The following is a 24,143-nucleotide window of genomic DNA, read 5'->3' as shown; positions in this document are numbered from 1 at the left end:
TCTGCACCACTGACTACCACTCTCTGAGCTCTGCCATGCACACAGTTCTCAATCCACCTCACCCTTATGTTTCATGTTTTACTTGTATAGCAAACACTCCTTTAGGTATTGCTTCAATACATGCCTCCTCTCTATAGCTAGATGGCTTAAAAAAATACAGAACAGGAATCAGTTTGACTAGAAACATCTTCTACTAGAAAGGAAAAGGATCGCTTTCTCAGTAATATGATTCAGTGTTGCATGCAGGCATGGAAGGAATATTTGTATTTTTTCCTGCAATTTTGTATCTTTTCCTACAAGATCTTTAAACAGCACCTAATTACCTGTTTTAAATCCATAGGTAAAATCTCTGGCTACATCCTGTCCAGAAGAACTCCAAAAAGGAAATGTACTAGCCTGGCCAGATTTCCTGTCAGGAGTTGTTGGAAGAGTGAAGATAGATTACAAGAGTATTTTTTGTGCTGGTTAGAACCTTATTTCTTAGAATTCTTTTTGTTTTGAACAATATTGTAATAAAACTGTACTGTAAGGTTAAATATGCTGTCTTGTAGCTTTTGCCCTACTAGCCTTGAATATTTTGATATTTTAGCATTTGGAACATTCAGTCCTTCATTCCTCAAATTCCAGAGTTTTGTAACAGAAGTTCACTGGAATCTCAGACAGAGATTTATTGCTTCCTGAATTGAGATATTGAAAGAATGAAGAAAATTGTTGGGTCAGAAAAAAGGGTTTTCACATCCTTTATGCGAAAAATGCTTGAAGTGTATTATACTATCTGCCACCTCCTCACCTCTACGTATTCCTTAGCACTGCTGTTTTGAGAAACCCTTACAATCTGAGCAAGGCAGAGCATAGCATAACGTTTCCCAAAACTTTCCCTTGGATAAGTTTATTCAGGATAAGCAGTCAGATAACAACTGTATTCCTTTCAGCATTACATCTCACTCTGCATGCGTGTGTTTTGTCCACAGACTGCCCAGCCTTGCAAGGATCCATACCACATCTGCGGGCCTCTTCAGCTGATTTAAAGCCAGGGTCAAAAGTGAGCCTTTCTTGTGACCCAGGATTCCAGATAGTGGGCAACTCCGTTCAGCACTGCCTTAACCTGGGACAGTGGACCCGGCCTCTTCCCCGCTGCGAAAGTGAGTCGTCTGAATGGCACGATTACTAAATTTCAGCTTCCTTTTAGATCCTACCAGAGTTCCCAGACTATTTATCCCTGCTACAGTAAAGCATCTATGTAGATTTGAATCCATCCATGTCACAGCCTATCATAAATACTTAAAACTTAAGATTTATTGAATGGAGCCACCCTGTGGTCCAGTTTTGCCATCTTTTCCAGTCACTTTTAAATGCATGTGATGGAAATGATCTATTTGGATGAGAGATCTCGTGCTCTGAGCTGTCTTTTCCGATGACACCAGGAGTGTGAAAGGTATACAGGAAATGCTAGAATATCTGTGCATTTTTAAGTATCACTTAGAATGCCTTTGAAATAAAAGCACTGGCATTTGGTATGTTATAGAATAACTTCTTTAAATGTGATGGATGATCCTGTCTGGACTGTGTACATTTTGGTTCATAGGGTTCTTTGGTTGCTGCCTTCCCAACTCCTATTTTCCAGCATGCCTTTGTCCTCTACTCTGACAGCGCATCTGATGGCAGTTGTACATGTTGGAGCTGACTATATTTCTAATTTCAGCATAGTAGTAATTTTTTTCCAGAAGCATGCATTGCATAATTCCAGAATAGTTCAATTTGGAGAAAATTCATCTTGGGAGTTAATGCATTTTTTATAGTTTGAATTGCTCATAACATGGATCTCTTCTGCCTAAAGAATAAAACTCATAAGGCACTGAGTAAGATAAGTGGCAGAGAGATCTTTGCTCCTTTTCAGTGTTTTGGTGTTTATCCTTTTCTTGGTGTTCCAATGAAAAGGCACCAAAATGCTTTTAGTGTTACTGTCTGTTTTTCTTGTGTGTGAGCAGGCAATATTCCCTTTTGAGTACAGAGCTCAGATCAGGGTTGATCTTCCTCAAATGTGCTGAATACGCGAGGGTCAGACATACTCACTGACCTTTCTCAGCCTGTTCCACAAGTATTTGATCAATAAAAACAGAATAAATTTCTGCAGAGAATAAATTTCTAGTGGTGATTCTGGTGTGGAATTTCTCTTAAATTAATCTTTATACATCTGATCTGCTAATATCTCTGCACTCTTTTCACTCATGTTTCAGGGATCAGCTGTGGAGTGCCTCCTCCTTTGGAAAATGGATTTTATTCAGCCGAGGACTTTTTTGCTGGCAGTACTGTTACCTATCAATGCAATAATGGCTACTATTTGCTGGGGGACTCCAGGATGTTCTGCACAGACAATGGGAGCTGGAATGGCATTTCACCATCTTGCCTTGGTGAGAGAGGCATACGTGTGTCTGTATGTCCAGTGCTTCTCCTGTGCCTTCGGTTTTGGGTGGGATTTGGTTCTGATATTGAGAATCACACTCCAAAACATTCATGTTACTGCAATCCAGTGCTCTACATCTTGTCACCTTCCCATCTCCATCCTACTGTGTGTCCCAGTCTCCATGCTTCCTACTCAATAAGCCTCTGTAAGTACAGGCTCGTCCTATCAGCCTGTATGCCCTCCCTCCTTCCAGGTTCCTTTAGGCTAGAGATCCTGCATCCTGTGCTTTAATCTGCGCCTCTTGCTGTGCTTCAGCACGCCTGTCAGCAAGCAGCTGCAGCGTTGAGAAGTATGGGACCAGTTAGGTCCTCAGTTCCCCCATTTGACCCCCCATAACTTGTCTTGATCAGGGATGTGACATACCAGATGCAGCTGCAGGAGCTGAAAGGTAGCCCTTCAGCCCACAGGTCTGTTGCTCTTCAGGACAGGTCTTGTTCTTCATCTTGGCATCTCTCCAACCAATCCCCGCTGAAATCCACAAGCTAACTGAATTTGCATGGGTTGGTAAGCAGCTGTTTTAATAATGCCTAGTGTGTGTGTTAGAGGGCAACAGCTTGACATGACTTACATTTTATTTGGCTGGTTGGTTTGTCTAAACAAGCAGGTACAACACTTTTTTTTCAGTGCAAACAATAGCAAAGCCATCAGCTTTACCAAAATTTGCTATGGAGCAGGATCCCTCTTCTTTCCTTTGGATTCCTTCAGAAACTGCAAACAGGCAATGCAGTCTACTGTGCTACTCCTTGTTTTTCTCCTCTGGAAAGCGTAAAGATGAGCGGGCCCAGAACAGATGCTGCAGAGCTGTCCACATAATTCCACATCTGCAGGAGCATGAGCTGTAAAGGAAACAACACCCTGTGTCCTGCCTCGCAGGTTGCCTTGACCTCGTGGAGCACAGCAGGGTATAAAATGACTCCGAGCATGGGCTTGGCAGCCAGGCTCACCCTTTGCCTTTCTGATTCATGTCCCAAGCAGGTGCCGGGAATCAGGGCACACCTCTTCCCTGGAGCACCCATTTGCTCTGCTGTGGCTCTGATTCATAGTGCCCATCCTCTATTCCTCACCMTATGAGACATGACAAGAAGAGCAGCCATTCCTGTCTTGCTGTGCTAGCACTTTTCTCCTGACGCATGTGTAACTGGCAACTCGTTTGGTTTTAATGAGCAGTTCTAGGCCTGAGTATCAGAGAGAAAACCCTTTTCTGTGCAGAGTGTTGTTGGCTCTTTCATACTGACCACTCATTCAGCAGTGAAGAATGAGCACGTGAATTCCRCAGACCAATTTTTAATGCATTTGCTCCATTTACTGTGCATTTTTTTGCTTGGAAATAGTCTCTGCATTTTTTGTCTGGAAGTGGACAAAGAACTCCAGCTATGTGTTTGCTTGTTATACCCAATTCAACAACTGTCCTGTAGTAGACCTTTTAAATGAAGAATTGTYATGTTCTCTAAGACTCCGGTTTGTATGAAGAATAATCCCCAATGCTGGCATTTTTCAGTGAGATGCTTCCAAATTGACCCTCACACTTTATGACTCATGGTTTACATTCCAAGAACACTTCATTGCAGTCTGGATTTTAAAGCTGATATGAAGTGACCTGGAGGCAGGGATTTGTTTTGCTGTACAGTACCATGTCACATGGCGCATAAATCATCAACTGACATTTCTAGGCATTATTGTAATATAGATTATTGATCATAATAACTAAGACATTTTGAAAACACTCTAAGATTTGTGGAATCTGCAGGTACTTCTCGTTTTAGTAAAATTCTGTTCCACAAGGACTGCACTCTTCTCATATGTTATGTTCAAAGTTATTTCCCTCATGCCTAAATTTTCCTACTTTACCAGAGGGAGATTTGAGATACAAAGTTGTTAGTGCAATAGAGTTTTCCTTCCTATTTTTTGTCCAAACCAGAAGATAAGTGCAGTTGAATTAAAATGTTCTGCCTGGAAACAATTTTTTTTTAATTGAAACACTGATAAAAGGGTAATAGATAGTTCTCTGACTTTTCCATGGTTTTATAATATTTTGTAGTGAATTTACCGGAATGCATAACTTATGTCTTTCTACTAGTACATCAGGCATGTGATTGAATTAAGGGTGATTCTTAAATATGTTGATTAAAGAAATTCCATCTAACAGTGAAGCAGAAATTTGAAGCAAATGTTTATGACAAGTACCAATCAAGCAACATCTCTATTGTTATTTTTCTCTATAGATGTTGATGAATGTGCTGTTGGATCAGATTGTGATGAGCACGCATCCTGTCTTAACACAAATGGATCCTATGTTTGTACTTGCATTCCCCCATACTCAGGAGATGGTAAAAAATGTGCAGGTATGCAAGAGAAAAACATCAAACTAGCCTTTCTGAGGTTTCTTCTAGACCAGTATCCTGGCTATCCCTGTGGAGATCAGTTGCTAGTGATGGATATCTAAGGAGAATCAAAGCAAGCATGCCTTCTTCTCCACATCACTTTGGCCTAAACTAGGCCATGACCAAGTGCCTGCTCTTACTTCTTGAGAGTGCAGCTGTCCCTACGGACAAAACTGTCATTAGGACATAGGAATGACAGTTAGGAGACAGATATGTGCAAAAACATTTTCCTGCTAAATGGACCACATACACTTAAGAAAGCCACATGCCAGTACGTATGTGTCACTTCTCAGTGCAAGGTTGTGAAGAGAAGAAATATTTGGATGTCACCATCTGAGTAGGAGTTGAGCTGCCTATTGCATGGAAACATTAAGCAATATATTTTTGCAGGAAGATGCCAAGATGGTGGCAAGCTGGGATAGAAAGCAACTGAGCTGGTTTCCAGCTCAGGCCTGGGTGTTCTGCGGGGGTCTTTTTCTCAGGGAGGGAAAAGTGACTGTGAGATGTGTTTGTTCTGACAGTGAATGCAAACAGTGTTCAGTCTAGGACTGCAAATTCTTCTGCCTTAAAATTAGCTTGCTTGCATCAGCCTATGCCTGTGATTTCCATATGTAACAGAGGAAATGTGGCAAACCTGGAGATTATTTACAGGTGTTTTGCACATGTTCTGCCTTCTTACTTTGCATGAAATTCCTGAGAGTGTCTCACCGTGTGGTTTGTAACTCTTGCAACTTAGAGATGTTGTTAGTCAGTTTCTGTCTTCCTTCTCAGAACCAGTGAAATGCTATAATCCAGGATACCCAGAGAATGGTCATTTTTATGGGGACACTTACAGTGTTGGCAGTGAAGTAACTTTTTCCTGTGAAGAAGGGTTTCAGCTGACTGGAATGACTAAACTTACATGCCTGGAGACTGGGGAGTGGAGCCACCCAATACCAAATTGTGAAGGTATTGTTCTTGGGGAGAAAACTTACTGTAATGTTCATTGTTAGAGATATGGAAAGGGGTGAAATGTAGTTAGAAGAGCAGAGGAACTAATGAAACCTTAGTCTCTTAGTCTAAGAGACTAAGATCTCAGGGTTGAAGCTTTGGTTGCCTGAAGAGATGTAAACATCAGCTGAAGTTTTTCCAGCATTTCCTGTATTCACAGTGTTGTTCTTTTATGTTCTTTTATCCAATGTCTCAAAGAATGCTATCATTGTCTTCCTTAGAGTGTGGTTACCCAGGTCCTGTTTTCAAGGAACTTGTGGCAGCTTAATATCTTCAGGCCTATTAACTGTATTTCAGTGGAAAAAAGCAATGAAACAGGACAGGCTAATGCACATACATACATATGACATGACTGTGAAACCTGTTTCCTTAGAAAACCATGACTAATAAGGTGGGGCAAGAGGATAAAATGAAGCAGTGAATCAAGCTCGTAGACTGTGGAACAGTCTCATGTGTTTCCAGTTAGTCAAACTTCTCAGTAGGCTTGAACACAGACCACAAGCCTGAAAATGTTAAATCTGTTATAACTTAGAAAATGAAAAAAAAATATATTGTTCTTAAGAGCACAGCAATCTTGATTTTTGTTTCTCTTTTATTTGTGATATGTCAACCTCTCTTGTGATCTCATCTTTTAAAGCTGTATCCTGTGGTGGTCCAGTTATTCCAGAGAACAGTGCCATTTTGGGTTCAAATTTTACATACCGCAATAAGGTGATATACAGGTAGGATTTTAGTAAATTTGGGATGTTACATTAATAAATCCCTGAGAATCTGACAACAAATGAAGGAGTACGGCTGAACTTAGATCATTTGAAATAGAAATGAGCAAAGCGGGATAAAAATACTGGAAAGASTTGGATCAAATTGCTGAAAACTAGCAGAGATGAATGTTTACTCCAGTGCTAGCTCTCTCTGTTCTACAGCAAAAGTTGTTATGTCAAGGTATGGACATAGAAAACAAAGGGCAGGCTGGTGACAATATTGTGAATAAAAGACTCTGTTTCATGGTGATTCTTTTCTTCTAATATAGATGCAATGATGGATACAACTTAGTGGGTGCAAAGGAAATTACATGCCTTGCTAGTGGTGTTTGGAATCATCCTCCCCCCTCCTGTGAGATAGTAACATGCCCTAGCCCAGAAGACATCAGCAATGGAAAATACCTGCTCACTGGCACAACCTACCTTTCCCATGTGTCATACACCTGTGACAGTGGATACAGGTAAATGCAGGAACAGCCTAGAGTCGGACTGCTGAATAAAAAAGGCTTGCTGGAATGTCCAAAGTACATCTGCAATAGTCAATGCTGGGGTGGTGCTTACAAAGTTAAAATAGTAAAAATTCAAAAGACTCTTTTAGTCTTTTATGTAGTTTCTGTATTGCATATAAAGTGGAGCAGCTGCAAAAAGGTCACTCAGTGACCTTATGTATGTGTGATATAGAGTACTTATGGCACTCAGTGCCRTATATATGTTTCTAATGCTTTTACTTTACCTGCAACCTCAAACATGTATTGTGAACACTTAAAAATTGGTTGTAATTATGTTTGAAAGTTGCCATTTGCTTTTAATGACTGTCATAGGCCTAATTATCTTTAGAGCACATACAATATTATTTTTTTTTCTGCTGTTTCACAATGCCTTAACATGCTGGTCAAAGAACCTTTTGAAAGTTAATCATGTCTTTCTTGAAAACTACATAATAGTTATTTTAAGGTTTTTCTGCTTTACATTCATAAATCAATTATGTTTTAAACACATTTTTAAYAGGCAACAATTAAAAATGAATACATAAATGCTATGTGTAAGGACTTGACTTTAATTACAAGCTACTGTTTGTCCTTGATAACTGTTTGTCCTGCAGCCGTGCTGTGACATAAGTGGTCTTATATGGACCTATTTAGGTCTGAATTTCTTCTGAATTTTCCTGCTGCAGACACCCAGTTTTCCAGCTGTAGGCACCCAGTTTTCCAGCTGTAGGCAAGCAGATGAGGCATACTCAAGATGTGTATGTTTTAATCACGGTAATTTAAATCAGCACCTGAGCTGCAGCTCAGTGTAACGTTAGGACATAGATCCAAAGTTTGGGCTCAGTAGTATTCTGATAAACTAAGTGTTTTTTATGATCTTAATGATTTTTTTTTTTTTTTTGACTGTGGAGTCAGGTCAGCAGGGCAATAATACCACATCAGCTGTGAGTCAGTTTCTTTCCCCTATGTAGCCTAGGTTTGTGARAGAAGTCCTCTTTCCTTTGGTCACCGCTCAAGAGAAAGCTCTCCCACACCACGTCCCTCCTACACATTKTGTCTGGACCTAAGGATGTGCCCAGTCTCTTCTTGCAGACACTTTTGTGTGCTTTTTGCCTCACCCATAATCCTGCATGGAGGCACAGCCCATAGTTGGGAGCTATACGTCATCTGTGTGGATTCTGCAAGTCCTATGGCCTTTTCTTATAGCTCAAAATGGGCAAAGCTGTGGTGAAAGTCCTATATGTTTGCATGACCCCCTCATGAGTTCTGTCAGCTTTCTCTTCAAAACAGCCTGAGCACCAGCTGCAGTGATAGCATGAGCGCTTTGTTGCATGAAGAGAGTGCAAGAAAGGCCTCTGTTGAAGGGACCGCTCTTGGTTTCACTGAGGCCAGGAAGTCCATGAGGAGCAGAWCTTTCTACTCTTGGTTTCTCACTAAATGAAATGCTGCCATTAATAATGACCATTGTGTCTCAGTCTTCAGGGACCTTCTGTACTTGTCTGTGAATCCTCAGGGAACTGGAACAGCACACCTCCAGCTTGCAGCATTGTCTCTTGTGGACCTCCTCCTGCCATCAAAGATGCAGTCGTGAATGGAAGTAACTTCACTTTTGGAAACGCAGTCTCTTACACGTGTAAGGAAGGGTATGTAGATTAGCACTACTGGAGTAATATTCAGACTGGTCTGCTAGCAAAGTCTTTTCTGCTTCACAAGGAATCCCATAACTTTGTCATTATCACGTATGATAAACTCAAGGTCCTGATCATAAGGAATTCTCTGTTCCCCTTCACACCATGTCAACAATATTTGKTATGTTATAAGGACTAACTTAACTGTTCTGGTGTGGTAACTTCTTTTTCCTTGAAAGTATCACTTCACTTTTTTATTGAGATGCCTTATTCATTTTTCATTTCTTTCTAATCAGTGTAGTATTTTTATGATAGTGAGACAGAATTTTATCAAATAAATGTTCCATTCTGGTTACGTCTAGCATGAATATAACACTGGTTGCGAGAGGGTCCAGCAAGAACTTTTGTGCATGCTGTTCTTTGCAGCCTGTGAGCAGCCCCTTTGAATTTCTTGAAGCTGATTTGCCCAAAAGGCGTAGCAGATATGCAGAACTTGACTTGGCTATGCAAAGTCATACCTAAAATGACCAGTGGATTTTGTGCTCCTTCTTGATGAAAAAGAGTACATGAATATGCCAGCATTTTTCTTATGAGCTGTTTTTGTGGTATTACTTGAAATATAATTGAAACACATCTTTCTTAGTGTGTTTTTCTTGACTGTATTGAGATTCAAAATGCAATTGAATCAATTTGAATGCAGTTCAAAATTACAACATTTGAAAAGGACCACTTCAGTCTGTGGGACAATAAATAGGGTGGATCATATTAAACATTGGCGTATAGCAGGCTCTTTTTTTGCAGTCCTGTCACGAGGCTCTGGAAACAAATTCTGCAAACAAGACAACTCACTTTTTACAGATGTTACCATCAAAATCTGAACAATCAGTTTCCAGACCACAGCTAAAAAGGGTCACTAGGAGCTTTGCTGTATGTATTGTTTCTTTACTTTTTGTGGGAGCTCACAGCAGAGTATGTAAAACAAAGCACAAACAATGCCAGAGATAACACATTGCATGTTTGAACAGCTCAGATTTGTATGGGACAGTTAGCAGCATGGTGTAATGTTTGTCGCTGTATCCCAAAGACAGGTTAGAGAAACACAACTGCACTAGCCGTAACCATGTAGAAGAATTTCATTGTTAAAGATTATGGAGGTTTTTTTTCCTTTGAGTATTAAAAGCATATGTTGTTTAAGACCGCTATAGCAGTCTTAACAATGAATTTTTAGGAAGAAGTTGTTAGGAAAATTACAATTGTATTACAATTGAAAGCATTTCTGGGTAACTAGCAAAGAGTTTGCTCATTGTTTGCAAGAGTGAAAATAAATTGATGAGCCTGAAAAAGGAATCGAAATGACCTGTATGAACTTCTCATCTCTTTCTTCTCCATTTAGATCTGCTAAAGAGGAGGAAATTCTGGGTGGACAGTTTCTCTTAGGAGTAGATGACTGTTAGAGTGCATTACTATGTTTGCTGTAAATGACCAGTTTTTACCAAAATGCAGGTTCAGGAATTGTAACAAATGGGCAGATAAGCTGCCTCTCTGTCCAGACAGGAGTAATACACACAAGGTGTTCTAGGATTTCCCTCATTGGRAGATTTTATCCATGGACAAGCAGACTTTAGAGTTTGCCTCGATTTTGATAAGGGATCCTGTTTGTCCGTCTTCCGGGGCGCTAACAAGCTTGATCTACAGGCACTTCAGGAAACAGAGTGTAGGGTTTGACGTTGACTGTCTTTTTGACTTCCTGTGTGGTTTCCTTATCCACAGTTACACATTAGTTGGCCCTGCAACCATAGAGTGCCTAGCCAGTGGCGAGTGGAGCGTGAGCCACCAGCAGTGCCTGGCAGTGTCCTGTGATGAACCACCACATGTGGAAAATGCATCTCCAGAGAGTGGCCACCGCCTTTTTGGTGACATAGCTTACTACTTCTGCTCAGATGGCTACAGCCTGGCTGATAACTCCCAGCTTCTTTGCAATGCCCAAGGGAAGTGGGTTCCTCCGGAGGGCAGGGAGATGCCCCACTGCATAGCTGATTTCTGTGAGAAGCCATCCACGGTCTCCTACAGCATCCTGGAGTCTGTTAGTAAAGCCCGTTTTGCAGCCGGCTCCGTCGTGAGCTTCAAGTGCATGGAAGGCTTTGTTCTGAACACGTCAGCCAAGATCGAATGCCTTCGAGGTGGCCAGTGGAATCCTTCCCCTCTGAGCATCCAGTGCATCCCGGTGCGCTGYGGAGAGCCGCCCCACATGAACAATGGCTATGCCAGTGGCACCAACTACAGCTTCGGAGCGGTGGTAGCCTACAGCTGCAACAAGGGCTTCTACATCAAGGGGGAGAAGAAGAGAACCTGTGAGGCTACTGGCAACTGGAGTGGCAGTTTGCCCACATGCCACCCAGTGTCCTGTGGAGAACCACCCCAGCTTGAGAATGGCTTTATTAAGGTATGGAATGAGTTTTCTCAACTGCCTGATCCTACAGGAAAGTGGATGGGTCTTCAGAATTGCCACTCTTGCATTTTCTTTTTTACTGTCCTGTTAAAATTGAGGAAGCAAAGAAAAATGAGATGTATTTGAGTGTCCTAATGTGATGCAAAAACATGGACAGTTTGATGGTATTTACTTTTTTCAAGTGGGCTTTCAGGTAGGAGACATCAATGATTTCCTTAACCAGGAAATGTTTTTTGTTTAGCCAGGGGTGGCTTCCCATTGCTGTTTAGAGACATGTGAAGTATTATTGTCTATTATTCATAAGTCATGGTCTTTTTACTGAAAAAAAAATCTGATTTGAAATAGATGAATCACTTTGAGATGATTTCTGTACTTTGGATACAAGAATACTTCTTTATTGGTAATGATCTAACTTGTTCTTTCCCCTATCAAATAACACTGCAATACACCTTAGGGTAACGATCTCTTTGTGGCAGCCAAAAGCTAAAACAGCTATTTAATGTGTTGTGTTTTGATGCACAAGAATATTGTTACAGAAAAGAAGATTCAGGATTTAACTTTTTTTCTAAGTGTTTTTTAAGTTATTTTCTTCTGAACTTCCCTTCATTTCATTCATCTAGCCAGCAGGATCTCACATTTGAGTGAGCTGGGCCTGTTCAGCTTGGAGAAGAGAAGGCTGAGAGGGAATCTAATTAACATGTATAAGTTCATGAAGTAAGAATGTAGGGAAGAAGGGGACAAGCTCTTCTCATTGGTGGCCAGAGACAGGACAAGGGGTAATGGGTGTAAGTTGAAACACAGGCAGTTGCATCTCCATGTGAGGAAGAACTTTCCTGTGAGGGTGACAGAGCCCTGGAATAGGCTGCCCAGGGAGGCTGTGGAGTCTCCGTCCCTGGAGGTCTCCAAACCCACCTGGATGCCGCCCTGTGCCCCGTGCTCTGGGTGTCCCTGCTGGAGCAGGGGGTTGGCCTAGATGATCTCTGGAGGTCCCATCCAACCCCAACCATTCTGTAATTTACTAAAGTCTGAGTAATTTTCCATCCCAGTTCCTACATGAGCCTCCAGTGTTAATAGCCACAGCCTGTGTTGAGATTCTCACACAAATACTGCGTGTTTTGTATATTGCTCCATGTTATCTTCCAAAGGCAGGATTGTTCCTCCAGTGTTCCAGTTAAAGATACTTTTTCAGTACCTCAATCTCAGCTCAGTCTGCAGCTTCTGCAGGTTCCTCAGCTGCCTGCTGAAGACCCTGCAGCTACACATATGGCACTCCTAAAAGTTTCTTAGTACACCTGAAAGCTCCAGCCAACAAGCCAACCCATAAGCTAAGGAGACATAAAAGTAGTAAACCATTTCCTGATGTCTTCTTCTAGCCCATTTCTCTTTTGTCTTGGCCTGACCTTGTCTTCACCTTGATCTCAGAGGTGAAGAAGAGAAGATAGAAAAGAAATACCTTCTAGCTCTAACCTTTTAAACCTTACATTTTCTACTTTCTTTTTGGTGGTGCCCTCAGTGTTTCTAACAACAGAGTACATCATTCAAAGCAAGACGCGCTGTTTCACTTCCACTTTTTGTCTCTTTGAAGGCAACCCTTGCTGCCCTGTGGCTAGAAATTAGACTGTGAACACACAAGTAGTAAAATCAGCCTCATACTGCCTCAGTAATGAATCTTCTTTTCAGACATATCCCTGTCTTATCTGTTTTACAGGAAACAACTGGACGATTCTTTGAAAACCAGGTGAACTATCAGTGCGAGTCTGGCTACCAGCTGGTTGGGAGCGCGGTGTTTACTTGCCAAGCCAATCGACAGTGGTACAGTGAATCACCTCCTCAGTGTGTCCCCCTCAGCTGTGGAAAACCTCCGCCCATCCAGCATGGCTACGCCAAGGGAGAAAGCTTTGATGTGGGTTCCAGAGTTGAGTTTGTCTGTGATGAAGGCTATGAGTTGATTGGAGATGTCTCATGGACATGTCAGAAGTCTGGGAAATGGAGCAAAAAGCAAAACCCAAAGTGTGTGCCAACAAAATGTCCAGAACCACCCTTGGCAGAAAACCAGCTGGTTTTGAAGGAGGTGACCCAACAAGTTGGTGTTGTGCAGTTCTCTTGCAAGGAGGGCTATGTTTTGCATGGCTCCTCTGTACTGAAGTGCTTGTCCTCCCAGCAGTGGAATGATTCCTTTCCTTCCTGCAAGGTTGTACAGTGTCAGGCACCTCCATATATCCCCTTTGGTGACCCTTTGTCTTCATCCCTTCATTTTGGTAGCACGGTGAAGTACATCTGCGTGGATGGGTTTTTGCTGAAGGGTGAGTCTACCATCAGATGCCAGGCTGATGGCTTGTGGAGCTTGCCTTTGCCAGAATGTATTCCTGTGGAGTGTCCCCAGCCAGAAGAAATTCCCAATGGCATTGTTGACGTGCAGGGCCTCACCTTCCTTAGCACAGCCCTCTATACCTGTAAGCCGGGGTTTGAGCTGATGGGCAACACCACTATCCTCTGTGGAGAAGATGGCCAGTGGCTAGGAGGAAGGCCAGTTTGCAAACCTATTGAATGCCCAAGACCTAAGAAGATTCTCAATGGCAAATACTCATACACAAACTTCCACTACGGGCAGACTGTCAGGTATTCCTGTGACAGAGGTTTCCAGCTCCAGGGAGAGGAAGCTCTAAGTTGCCTGGAAACAGGACAGTGGAATAAAGACGTTCCCTCCTGCAAAGCCATAAATTGCAAGCCCCCTCAGCCCATTGAGAACGGCTTTGTGGAAGGTGCAGATTACAGCTATGGGGCCATGGTTATTTACAGCTGTGTACCAGGCTTCCAGCTTTCTGGCCTTGCCATGCAGACCTGTGAGGAGTCAGGCTGGTCGAGCTCCACTCCAACCTGCCTCCCAACAGACTGTGGCCTGCCCCCTCACATTGACTTCGGGGAGTATGTGCAGGTGAGACATGGGGAGAGACACGCTGACCAGGAGAGTGTTACAGCAAGTCCCTCCTTCTCCCACATGTTGCTCGCTGACAACTTGAAAGACCTCAAAGGTTCTCTGAAGGGGAACAGTGCGATGCACCTGACCAATTTCTTGTTTGGAACTACCATTTTATACACGTGCTACTCAGGTTATGAGCTGTTGGGAAATGCTGTTCTGGCWTGCCAAGAAGATGGGGCCTGGAATGGCACTGCCCCTGCCTGTGTGTCCATAGAGTGCCCCCTGTTGTCACCTCCGGAGAACGGCTTCCTGCACCTCACTGAGAACACGCCTGGGAGCGTGGCGCGGTACTCCTGTAGGCCAGGCTTTGCTCTTATCGGCCCGGACAAGCGGCTGTGCTTGCCAAACCGGCAGTGGAGTCTCACTGCACCATCCTGCAGGGCCGTGACCTGCAGCTCCCCCAGCCAGCTCTTGAATGGAAGCATAAAAGGAGAAAACTACACTTACGGCAGTGTTGTCTACTATGAGTGTGATCCTGGATACCAGCTAAATGGCCCCACGCAGAGGACGTGCCAGGAGAACCAGAGATGGGATGGCAGTGAGCCGATCTGCATTCCAGTTTCCTGCAGCCCACCACCAGTGTTAGAGAATGGTCAAGTGAGTGGAGAAGAATACACATTCCAGAGGCGCACTGAGTACAGCTGCAAGGAAGGATTCCTGTTGGATGGGGACAAGAGTAGGGTCTGCCTTGAGAATGGAAGCTGGAGTGGTATTGCTCCAGTTTGCAAAGCTGTAAACTGCCCTGTGCCGCTACCTCTCCTTAATGGGAAAATCAGTGGCTCAGATTTTGGCTTTAATAAGAAAGTGCAGTATCRCTGCAATGAAGGATATAGCCTGCAAGGAGTCTCTGTACTTACCTGTCAGAAGGACGGCACTTGGGATTCAGAAGCTCCACACTGCAATCCAGTCATTTGTGGACCTCCTGAAGACATCTCCCATGGRTTTCTGAATGGCTCAGGCTTTACCTATGGGGAATTTGTCCATTACGAGTGCTTCCCTGGCTATGAGCTCCATGGTAGTCCACTGCGGCAGTGCTTGTCCAATGGGTCCTGGAGTGGAAGTCTTCCATCCTGCCGCCCCTGCGAGTGCCCCGTGCCACAGATTCAGAATGGGGTTGTTCTTGGTAAAGATTTCACCTGTGGCCAGAGTGCCCAGTTTCAATGCCTGGAGGGCTTTAAACTGCTAGGACCTTCTGAAATCTCCTGTGARGCAGCAGGCAGGTGGAGTTCTGGGTTTCCCCGCTGTGCCCAGATCTCCTGTGGCTCCCCACCCGTGATCCCCAACACATTTATCAATGGGAGCAGCTCTGCAGATGAGAACACCATCATCTATAACTGCGTGACAGGTTTTGTCATGCGAGGGARTCCAGAGCTGACATGTGCCGAGACTGGTGTCTGGAAGAAACCCTACCCGAGCTGCGAGCTGCTAAGCTGTGGGCCACCACCTTCTGTCCCAAATGCAGAGGTTATTGGGAGTATGCACACCTACGGGAGCAAGGTCCAGTACAGGTAAGAAGGTTGCTGCCGTTCTGTTTTCATGAAGTCTGTGAAGGGACAAGGATGGAAGGTTTAAGCACCCTCAATTAGTGCAAGATTTTAATACCTGGAAGAAAAGCTGCACTTTATTACATTCTCAGATTGACAAGTCCCATGCTGCCAAGCACAAAAAGAATACTATTGAGAAATTCTCTGCAGCAAGATGTTTTGGTACTATGGGGCTTCACTSCTCCCCAGACTTTATTTTCCAATTGCTCTTTGTCTTTCTCCCTACCTCCSTTGCATTTCTCAGAACATTCAGCTTTTCTTAGCAGGTGGGAGCAACAGTCAGCACTGTATCCCCATTTGGCACTCCATTTACCTCCTCTTGATGCTTCAGTTGCTTATTATAGTATGGAAGTGTTGATCTTCCTTTTGTTCCATTTTCTATAACACACTGCAGTGACAACAACCCTGTTGATTCAGAGACAAGAGAGGGGTGGTATTAGTTCCATGCAGTGGGCACAATGCAGATCCCTTTCTATTGRGAGAGAAATTCCCTTGACAGAAGGATAGATGCTTTTTTTTGCCAATAAAGGCAATAAATAGCTGTAGGCAGAAATAGGGGATGACTCACTGAGGGATTTAATAGAATCCATCATTTCCCTGAATCCTGGAAAGATGRAGGGGGTGGTTGCGTTTGCCTGCTTACAAGCGAACTCACTGATGGCCATAGTCTTCAGCCCAGCTGGGTTGCACTTAATGGTGCATGTATGGAGCAATACAAATCAGCCTTAATCTTCAAAGCAAACAACTCCCAAGAAGCTTGGATTGTTCATAGAAGAAAATGAGAGTGCCTTTGGAATTGCTCATGATTACAAATGGGGCATTCAATTACTGGGAATCAGAAAGCTGTAAAAACACCTGGCGCTCACATACTCTTTACTTAACTGAAAATCCTCTTTACAGAGAGAAGGCCAATGCAGAAGCTCACTAGTACTAGCGTTTTCTAAAGCAGTCAGGATCTTACAAGCACTAAAGCCACCAACTCACATGGTGCTGCAACAACAGTTGGAGATGAGGTCTAAAACTTCCAGCTTTTGCCATAAAAACAAGTGCAGCAAAGGCATGCTTCTTACAAGACTGCCTTGAAACAGAAGAGAAATCTCTAGGTGCACTTACAGAAAACTGTGCAAAAAATATCTGCCTGGTTAGYAGGTTCTGGACAAACTTGTCTCTAGAGGTATGCCTGTGGTCAGATGTTCACGTTCTCTTGCAGATGCCTGGAAGGCTACACCATGGTGACAGAGGTGGACACGTGCACTTGCCAGGAAGATGGGCAGTGGTCTCCTCAGAGCATCTCCTGTTGCCCCAGGAAGTGTCCACTGCCAGCAAATATCACCCGTGTGATCGTACCTGGGGAGAACTTCACAGTGAATAACAGCATCACGCTGTCATGCGTTGAAGGCTACATTCTGGTGGGAGCAAACACATCGACGTGCAAGGTAGAATGTTATCTGCACAGTTTATTCTGCAGGAGAGTCCTCCCCATGCTCTGACTTAGCTCTCAGCCCTTAATTTCTCTCAACACCTCAAAAAATGTGAAGCCTGTCCTACAAAGTGTATGTGTCCTTATTTCCTAGTAAGAATGATTATTAGTCTTCTATATGTAGATTTAAGAAGTGGAAATTAACAGTGTTTTTTCCATTTAAAAATAATGCTGTCCTTAGAAAAGCATTCCTTGCATATTTCCACCTAATTTCAGAGAACAGATCATACCTGAGATTTTCAAAAATGATGTCAGGGATTTATTATTTTAGAGATCATGTGCACAGCTTTTTCTTTTCTCTGGAACAATAGGTAACACTGAGCAAGCTATAAAAGCTTCAACTCCCTGTATATTAAGGAGCAAAGAACTTTACCAGCTCTGCCAGTAACCCATTCTTGCATCCTGATATACAAGCTTGCATCTGTTACTTAAGCTTGCAAATAAACTTTGAAGTCATATGACTAATGGTCCTAATGGTCCTATGAGTAAAGCCGAACATGCATGGTTTTGCAGGATCAGCACTTAATATGGAAAGGATTTCTCCTAATTTTGCCGTCTCACAGATTTGTGAAAACAGGAGTAGCTGTTTCTACTTTGCTACTGCTTACAAGCCAGCACAAATTTAAAAACTTAATTTTATTCCCACATTTTTGTTGATTGACTCCTCTGGTATCAGACTTCTCTTGCAGCTCCAGGAGACAAAGCTGAAGAGCTTTGTCATATTGCTAGAAATGCACCCAGGACTGAAGTACAGAGCATGGACTCTGGGCAGCTGGAGTTTGGGTTCTTCCCCCACTGTGTTCACTGTGCTGTTCAAGTGTTCAACCAAGTGTTCTTTGAATTAATGAGTTTTACTAAAGACTGCACAAATAATGATACAGTAACCACATCYGAACAAACATGGAATATTTCAAGTATTACTTTCCTTTTTCATTTAAATGTGAATTTCTCRTATGAAATGATGCTCTCCTGCTTTCTTTTTTAATTACATCTCTTTTTTTATAGGAAAGTGGTGTTTGGATGCCCATGTTTTCTGATGACATCTGCATTCCAGTATCCTGTGGGACCCCAGAAGCTCCAGAGCATGGATTTGTGGTTGGCAGCAAGTACAATTATGGAGATGTGATTCTTTATAAATGTGATTCTGGCTATGAATTACAAGTAAGGAAGCTGAGTCCCCATCACACTAAGCCTTTTCTTGTAGTTTCTGGTTCTGATATGATGACTGTGGGAATGTATTTTGCCTGTTCCAGTAGGGATGTGTTCCCTTAGCTGAAACTGACATTGGATATCTGCTTTTCTTGTTGTTGTCTATTAAATGCCACAGACATGCTGGGGCCTTTCCTGAAGGCCCCAAACCCTTGAAGTGTAATTGATGCACATGAAAGGATCCTGGATAAGAATACATATCCARCAGATACCTTTCAGTATCAGCTTTTTTTWTTATTATTTATTTTTTAAATGCATGCTGCTTYAGCCTTCTGAAAATACAGCTTTCTGTTACCTGGATAACGACTGTTACATGGTTGAGACATAAATCACTGAAGAGTTGATGGATCTCACCTGTTGCTCTCTAGCTGGACCTCCAGCTTCAGTTTAATAGCAGCCCAAGGACTCTGTTGCTTTGTGCCTGTTGGACTCAAAGCTCCTGATAAATTCTGCTGCAGAGAGACTGCAGCTTGTTAAGCAGGCACTTTATTCTCCAGTGGGGATGAGAACAAAGCCCCCTCCTTATGGCACTGCCCATTGTTTTTAGTATCAGTTAGCCCCGTCTGAGCTCCGAGGCGCCGCTGTGGCTTGTTATCAGGACCTGGGCTGGCCTCAGATGTGCTGTCACAAGCTGCTTAGACCTCAGAAGGGAAAATAAGCTGCTGCTAAATACCAATTCCATGCACGTGAGTTCAGCCAGGCAGGAGTGGATCCAGCCCCTGAGCATCTCTCTGGTGGTTCTGCAGTGGGGTTGTCTCAGGGAGAATAGCCAAAAATGTGGATACTCGTACTGACAGAAACTCTGGGAAATACACATTTAGGCTACAAGGTAGAAAGCTGGGGAAACAGGGCACGAAAAGTGAGTCGGAGCATTTCTGTAATACAGGAGGCACAGTTTATGCTAGCAACTAGATCCTGCAGCATTCAGGATTAAAACTGGAACAGTTGATTTCTCTACCAGAAAGAAGAGACCACTGTCAAACTGAATGTTTAGAGAATGCTTAGCTAATAATAAGTTTTCTTTTTTTAATATATATGTTACATATATGATATTGCTGTGGGGAGGAAGGATGGCTTGGTAATTAGGTAGGTATAAGTGCAGTTTGGCRTAGTTGTGATGTTAATTAGCCAGGGCATGCTTAAATTAAAAAGTCCTGCCAAGTTTTGCATTCCAACTTCGCCACCTAGTGTCAATGTTCCCTCCCTGCTCTTTTTTCCTGTGGAAGGCACATACTGCCCCATTTCAAATAGCTGTCCTTGTCAATGGGCTTGCTTCATAATGAAAGTACATTACTTCAAGGGCAAAAATAGATGTGTTTCTCCAAATCCTGGAATGAAATAAGAAATAAATCACAGGGCATTAGACTGGCTGTAAATTAGTATGTAAAAAAGAAAMAAAGTAGTTTGTTAGCAAATGTAAAGAATGTGCGTTTGGGATATGGTCAAAATTAGTACAGTATGTTTAAAAACACACTAGGTTGTATTGTTCTTGAAAAAAATGCTAGTCAGATTTTCATGAAGTGAGTACTAGAAGGAAAAAAATTATCATTTTAACACATTCCTGGAAACAAGAATGGTGCAACTGGCAAGAGAGATGATGTTCCATGGAGAAAGRCAAGAGAGCTGCCTCTCTGACTTGCAGATTTGTCAAAAGTACCCTGCAATTTGCAGGAGGGAATTTTACTGAGCGTCTACTAATAGGRCATATAGCATTTAACCTTGCTGTTATGAACGTATGAATTCCCTAGGGTGGGAAAATGCACAGGCCTTACTCAATCYAAAGGTTGATGGGAGAGAGGGTGTCAGTAAGGAAAGCTGTTGTTTGAGCTTTTCCTTTTGCTTCGCAGGGTGATACGGAGCGGACCTGCCAAGGAGACAAGCTCTGGAGTGGCACAGCACCGGTGTGCAGAAGTAGGTTCCACCTGAGGTTGTCGTTTGCTGAATTTGATCCACAGTGGTTTTGCTCAACCAAAAACGCTGACGCTTGTTTTGCTTGCTTTGTAACTCAGATCTGACATTTTCAGCRAGTACCACAGATATCTCCTGGAAGACTTGCAAAGTTTTCAGAGGTACCTGTGGGAAGTAAATCACAACACGTCCCTCCTCAGCCCCCAGGAAAGCTTGGCAAACAGCCCCTGAAGTGACTAGTGCTGTTGAGTACTTCTATTTCTGGATCCTTTAGATAGGGCTGGTTGCACAGTCAGGTCTTTGACGCATTCTTTCTGCTGTTTTAGTTTTGTGCATCTTTAGACACTTTTTGGAGAAATCAGTAATGATCTGAGGAAGTTTAAACTCTGTCTTAACTTCGCTTCTTTTGGATAAGATGAGGGCAGTACCAGAGCCTTCTCTGAAAACCTAAATGTACAAATAGCCATAGTGACAATCAGGAAAGTTAGTGTTCTTGCTGTAACAGATGACTTACTCACCTTTGGAAGGTCAGCTTTGAAGTTTAATCGATTCTGGCACTGAGGTCATGATTTCTGGGGGCTAATGAGGACCTTTGAACATCAGAGTTACCAGGATTTCCAGGTGCTCAATATTCTGAAATTTAACCCCATGGGCATGTGTTTTCTGAGGAACTTCAGTCCCATGAGAAGTCTCATTTCCGCTGACTGCAGTGTGGAAAGACGAGTTGCCTACATAAATGCTGACATGRTTTTCAGCTATTCACTGTAAGTGGCAACACTGGAACCTCCTCAGACTTCCTGCCAACACCACCACAATGGATTTTGTCTTTTAGCATTAACTGGAAGTATCAAGCATGACTACTGCACTGTGTCTAGGGCCAACTGCCTGTGCATGCCTGTGGAAACACCACATTCTCCCCGTGTCACAGAGCAGAAACTGTGGAGGAGCTGGGAGTCCTTGTGCGCTGCGATTACAACCCTTTCGCTGTGTTGCAGGGATTTCGTGTGGGCCCCCGGAGGTGATAGAGAACGGAGCYGTTCGTGGGGAGCAGACGCTGCTGGGCAGCGAGGCTCTGTACAGCTGCGAGCCCGGCTTCGAGCTGCGGGGGCCCAGCCGACGGATCTGCCACGTTGACAAGAGGTGGAGCCCGGCCGCCCCGTCGTGCCTCCGTACGTAGCGGGCAGAGCSGAGCGGACACAGTTTTGTGGGAGGGCTGGGAAGGAAACCGCGGGAGCTCGYGCCGGCTTCCCCCAGCTCCGCGCTCCAGCCGGGAGCTGTCACCAGAGCAGCCAGGGAGAAGCCGGCTGTGCAGTTCCCACTGGTGGTTCCTCCCTGATCCGAAGGGAGCTCCTTTTGGCGTGTTAGAATGACATAGGCACAGAGCTCTGCTCAGGGCRCCAGGGGAGGAGCGTGGCCCGTTGTGCTTGGTTTGCTCTGCACTTTGCAATGCTGGGGCCAATGCATCGCAGGCGCTTTGTGCGCCCGGAGCACAAGGCTCTGCTCTCTGGGATCACRTCTCGGCTCCTCATAACCCTGCAGCAGAGGGTGGTTAGTTGCAGGAGCTTGGGGAGAAGGATTTAAGACTTCTTTCACACGGCTCATTAATAACATACTACGGTTTCACCACCTTTACCAATAAAATGTCTCACATGTTTTTCTGTTAATGTCATATTCCTCTTCCTTTTCATTCTTMTCTCTCAGAATTAACCCGTTTGCCTGGTGGGTGGGACAGGAGAAGAGATTTTTCTTAAACTTTGGCCATTTTTCTTGAGGCCTCCTTCCAYTGTGTGGGGAGCAAAGAAGCCTGCAAATGCAGCCTTTGGTCTACTTAGAGGAAATACCCTGGAAATACTTCTGGCTGCATCGCTTGCGATGAAAGTCCTTGCTTCTGGCAAGCACTTCATAGCTTGCAATATCATTGGGTATTCATCGTTCATCATTGCAGTATCACCTCTCTCAGGTRTCTGCAACCTGAGCACCAGGAGAGAGGGCAGACAAGGCACTGCATAACCCTGCTCTCTGTAATACTTACACAGCTTCTTTCTTCTCCCCATCTYTCCCTTAATTTCAGTGTATGAAGTAAGACGTCAAACCATGTATAGCAGATGGGCCTTGTCGTCTCTATAACATTTTTTCCTCTTCTAGGAATCACTTGTGGGCTGCATCCCTCGGTGGAAAAAGCAGAGGCCGTGGCTACAGGAAGTACATACAGAAGTAACGTAACCTTCGTGTGCCGCTCTGGATACCATCTGGTTGGCCCCCAGAACATCACATGTCTTGCCAATGGGAGCTGGAGTAAACCMTTGCCTCTGTGTGAAGGTAAGTGTTCAGTCTCATGGCCCCAGCGCAACCTCATGTGGGTTAAACTACAGGGCACCTCTTCTGCGTGCAGACCATACGATCCAGGAATGGAACTGCTGCTGGAAATGGGTCTGTGACGTGCGTTTTACTGGCCGAGATGGTGCCTGAGATGGTGCMTGAGAGCTGAAATGTTTCACAGGGAGCAGTTACCAAAACAGAAGAGATCTTAGACATGAATTATCTTTAGGATTTTAATTTGCAGTTTCACAGTTCTAATGAGAGATAAGGCTGCTTTCTCTGCATCTCAGAGAAACAGTCTCTTAACCAAAGACAATGGATTGGGAGGACAAATGACTTTCTTTCCAGCAGTCTTCATAAGTCTGTTGCTRGGTTGGGGGTTTTTTTGTATTGTTATTGTTGTTTTGTGAATTTTTGGCCTCAATCTSAGAGGCAACATTGTCTTGAGAACCATCTCAACAGCTCAACCAATCACCACCACATTCCTCACATGAACATGCGCCATGAATGTATGCTRTTTATCTCTGCTGCTTTGAAATGCTCCCTCAGAAGGTCTTGTTGTTCTTACCCTAAAGCAGAAATCAGTGTCAAGTGAGAACTGTGTCCATGGACTGGGCAGGGGGAGGTGGAAACAAGGCTGCTGTTAACAGAAAAAAAAAACAGCACAAAATCTTCAGTATCCTATTGTTGGATGAGTGATCAAAATGTTAAGCACAAGGAAGCTTAATAAATTCCATTATAAACCCTTAAGCGTGACTCTTCTCCTTTYGCAACCTCTTTGCCATAAAAAGGCAAAACGTGGGCTTTTTGTGTGCTTCCCAGCTTCCCTTCCTTCCTCTTCTCTCAGAAAGACACCAGTTCATTTCTTGCCTGTCATACTTCCCCTTAAGGCTGTTCATATCCCTGCTGTTCACATTTCTGGTCTCCCATGCTGAATTTAGACCTAAGCTCCTGCTTGCCTTCCTTGCTGCCCCTGCCGTTCTCACATGAAGCTGGGATGTTGATTTTTCCACCCAGCTCCTCATAACACATTCAGAGAGTACCAGATTACTTGACAGCTCCATCTTCCACTCAAGATATGTTAGATTCCTGTCACCAGAGCTACAGAAACAGCATGAGGGCAGGCCATTTGTGACATTCCTTATGATGGAAGCAATCTTGGGCAATAAATGTTATTTCATTATCACATGAGCAATAAATCATATTGCTCATATGATCCCTTAAGGCAAGACCAGTTTCTTAGAGAAGAGACCACCATATTCTGTGTGTGTGACCACGCAGACCATACAGTGCTTTACAGCCCACCTACCTGTGATCTGCAAAGTTGGATGTTAACATCCATGCTGGAAAGGAGGTCCCAAGGAGCTATCCAGATGCCTAAGAGGAAAGTTACAACCAGCAGTTCTGAAACTAGCCACAACTCAAGAAGACTGCCTTGAACAAGGTCAGGCCCTGCTCATTCGGGAACGAGGTGGCTGTTACATCCTTAACATGCTCTCTTCCGCTTGCCTGATTAAGTCTTTGGTAGCTTAATCTGCAGTC

At 43.6% G+C, this 24,143-nt stretch overlaps 1 protein-coding gene across 1 annotated transcript in view; it reads left to right on the top strand.

The window, feature by feature from the left end:
* The window catches only part of SVEP1 (sushi, von Willebrand factor type A, EGF and pentraxin domain containing 1), a 100,883-nt gene that overhangs the window by 61,872 nt on the left and 14,868 nt on the right, over positions 1–24,143 (top strand). The window contains exons 28-40 of the mRNA XM_026040768.1: positions 341–464; positions 972–1,142; positions 2,238–2,411; positions 4,687–4,806; positions 5,617–5,793; positions 6,473–6,557; positions 6,866–7,057; positions 8,560–8,727; positions 10,483–11,155; positions 12,870–15,649; positions 16,896–17,121; positions 18,171–18,326; positions 20,222–20,285. Coding sequence (XP_025896553.1) covers positions 341–464; positions 972–1,142; positions 2,238–2,411; positions 4,687–4,806; positions 5,617–5,793; positions 6,473–6,557; positions 6,866–7,057; positions 8,560–8,727; positions 10,483–11,155; positions 12,870–15,649; positions 16,896–17,121; positions 18,171–18,326; positions 20,222–20,285 — 5,110 coding nt within the window. The remainder of the gene's footprint in view (positions 1–340; positions 465–971; positions 1,143–2,237; positions 2,412–4,686; positions 4,807–5,616; positions 5,794–6,472; positions 6,558–6,865; positions 7,058–8,559; positions 8,728–10,482; positions 11,156–12,869; positions 15,650–16,895; positions 17,122–18,170; positions 18,327–20,221; positions 20,286–24,143) is intronic.

The sequence above is a fragment of the Nothoprocta perdicaria genome, unplaced genomic scaffold, assembly GCF_003342845.1.
Source record: "Nothoprocta perdicaria isolate Ctin4 unplaced genomic scaffold, notPer1 scaffold_265, whole genome shotgun sequence".
NCBI classification, from domain to species: Eukaryota; Metazoa; Chordata; class Aves; order Tinamiformes; family Tinamidae; genus Nothoprocta; species Nothoprocta perdicaria.
Note: the sequence above shows the minus strand (reverse complement) of the source record. Positions and strands in the feature narration are given on the sequence as shown.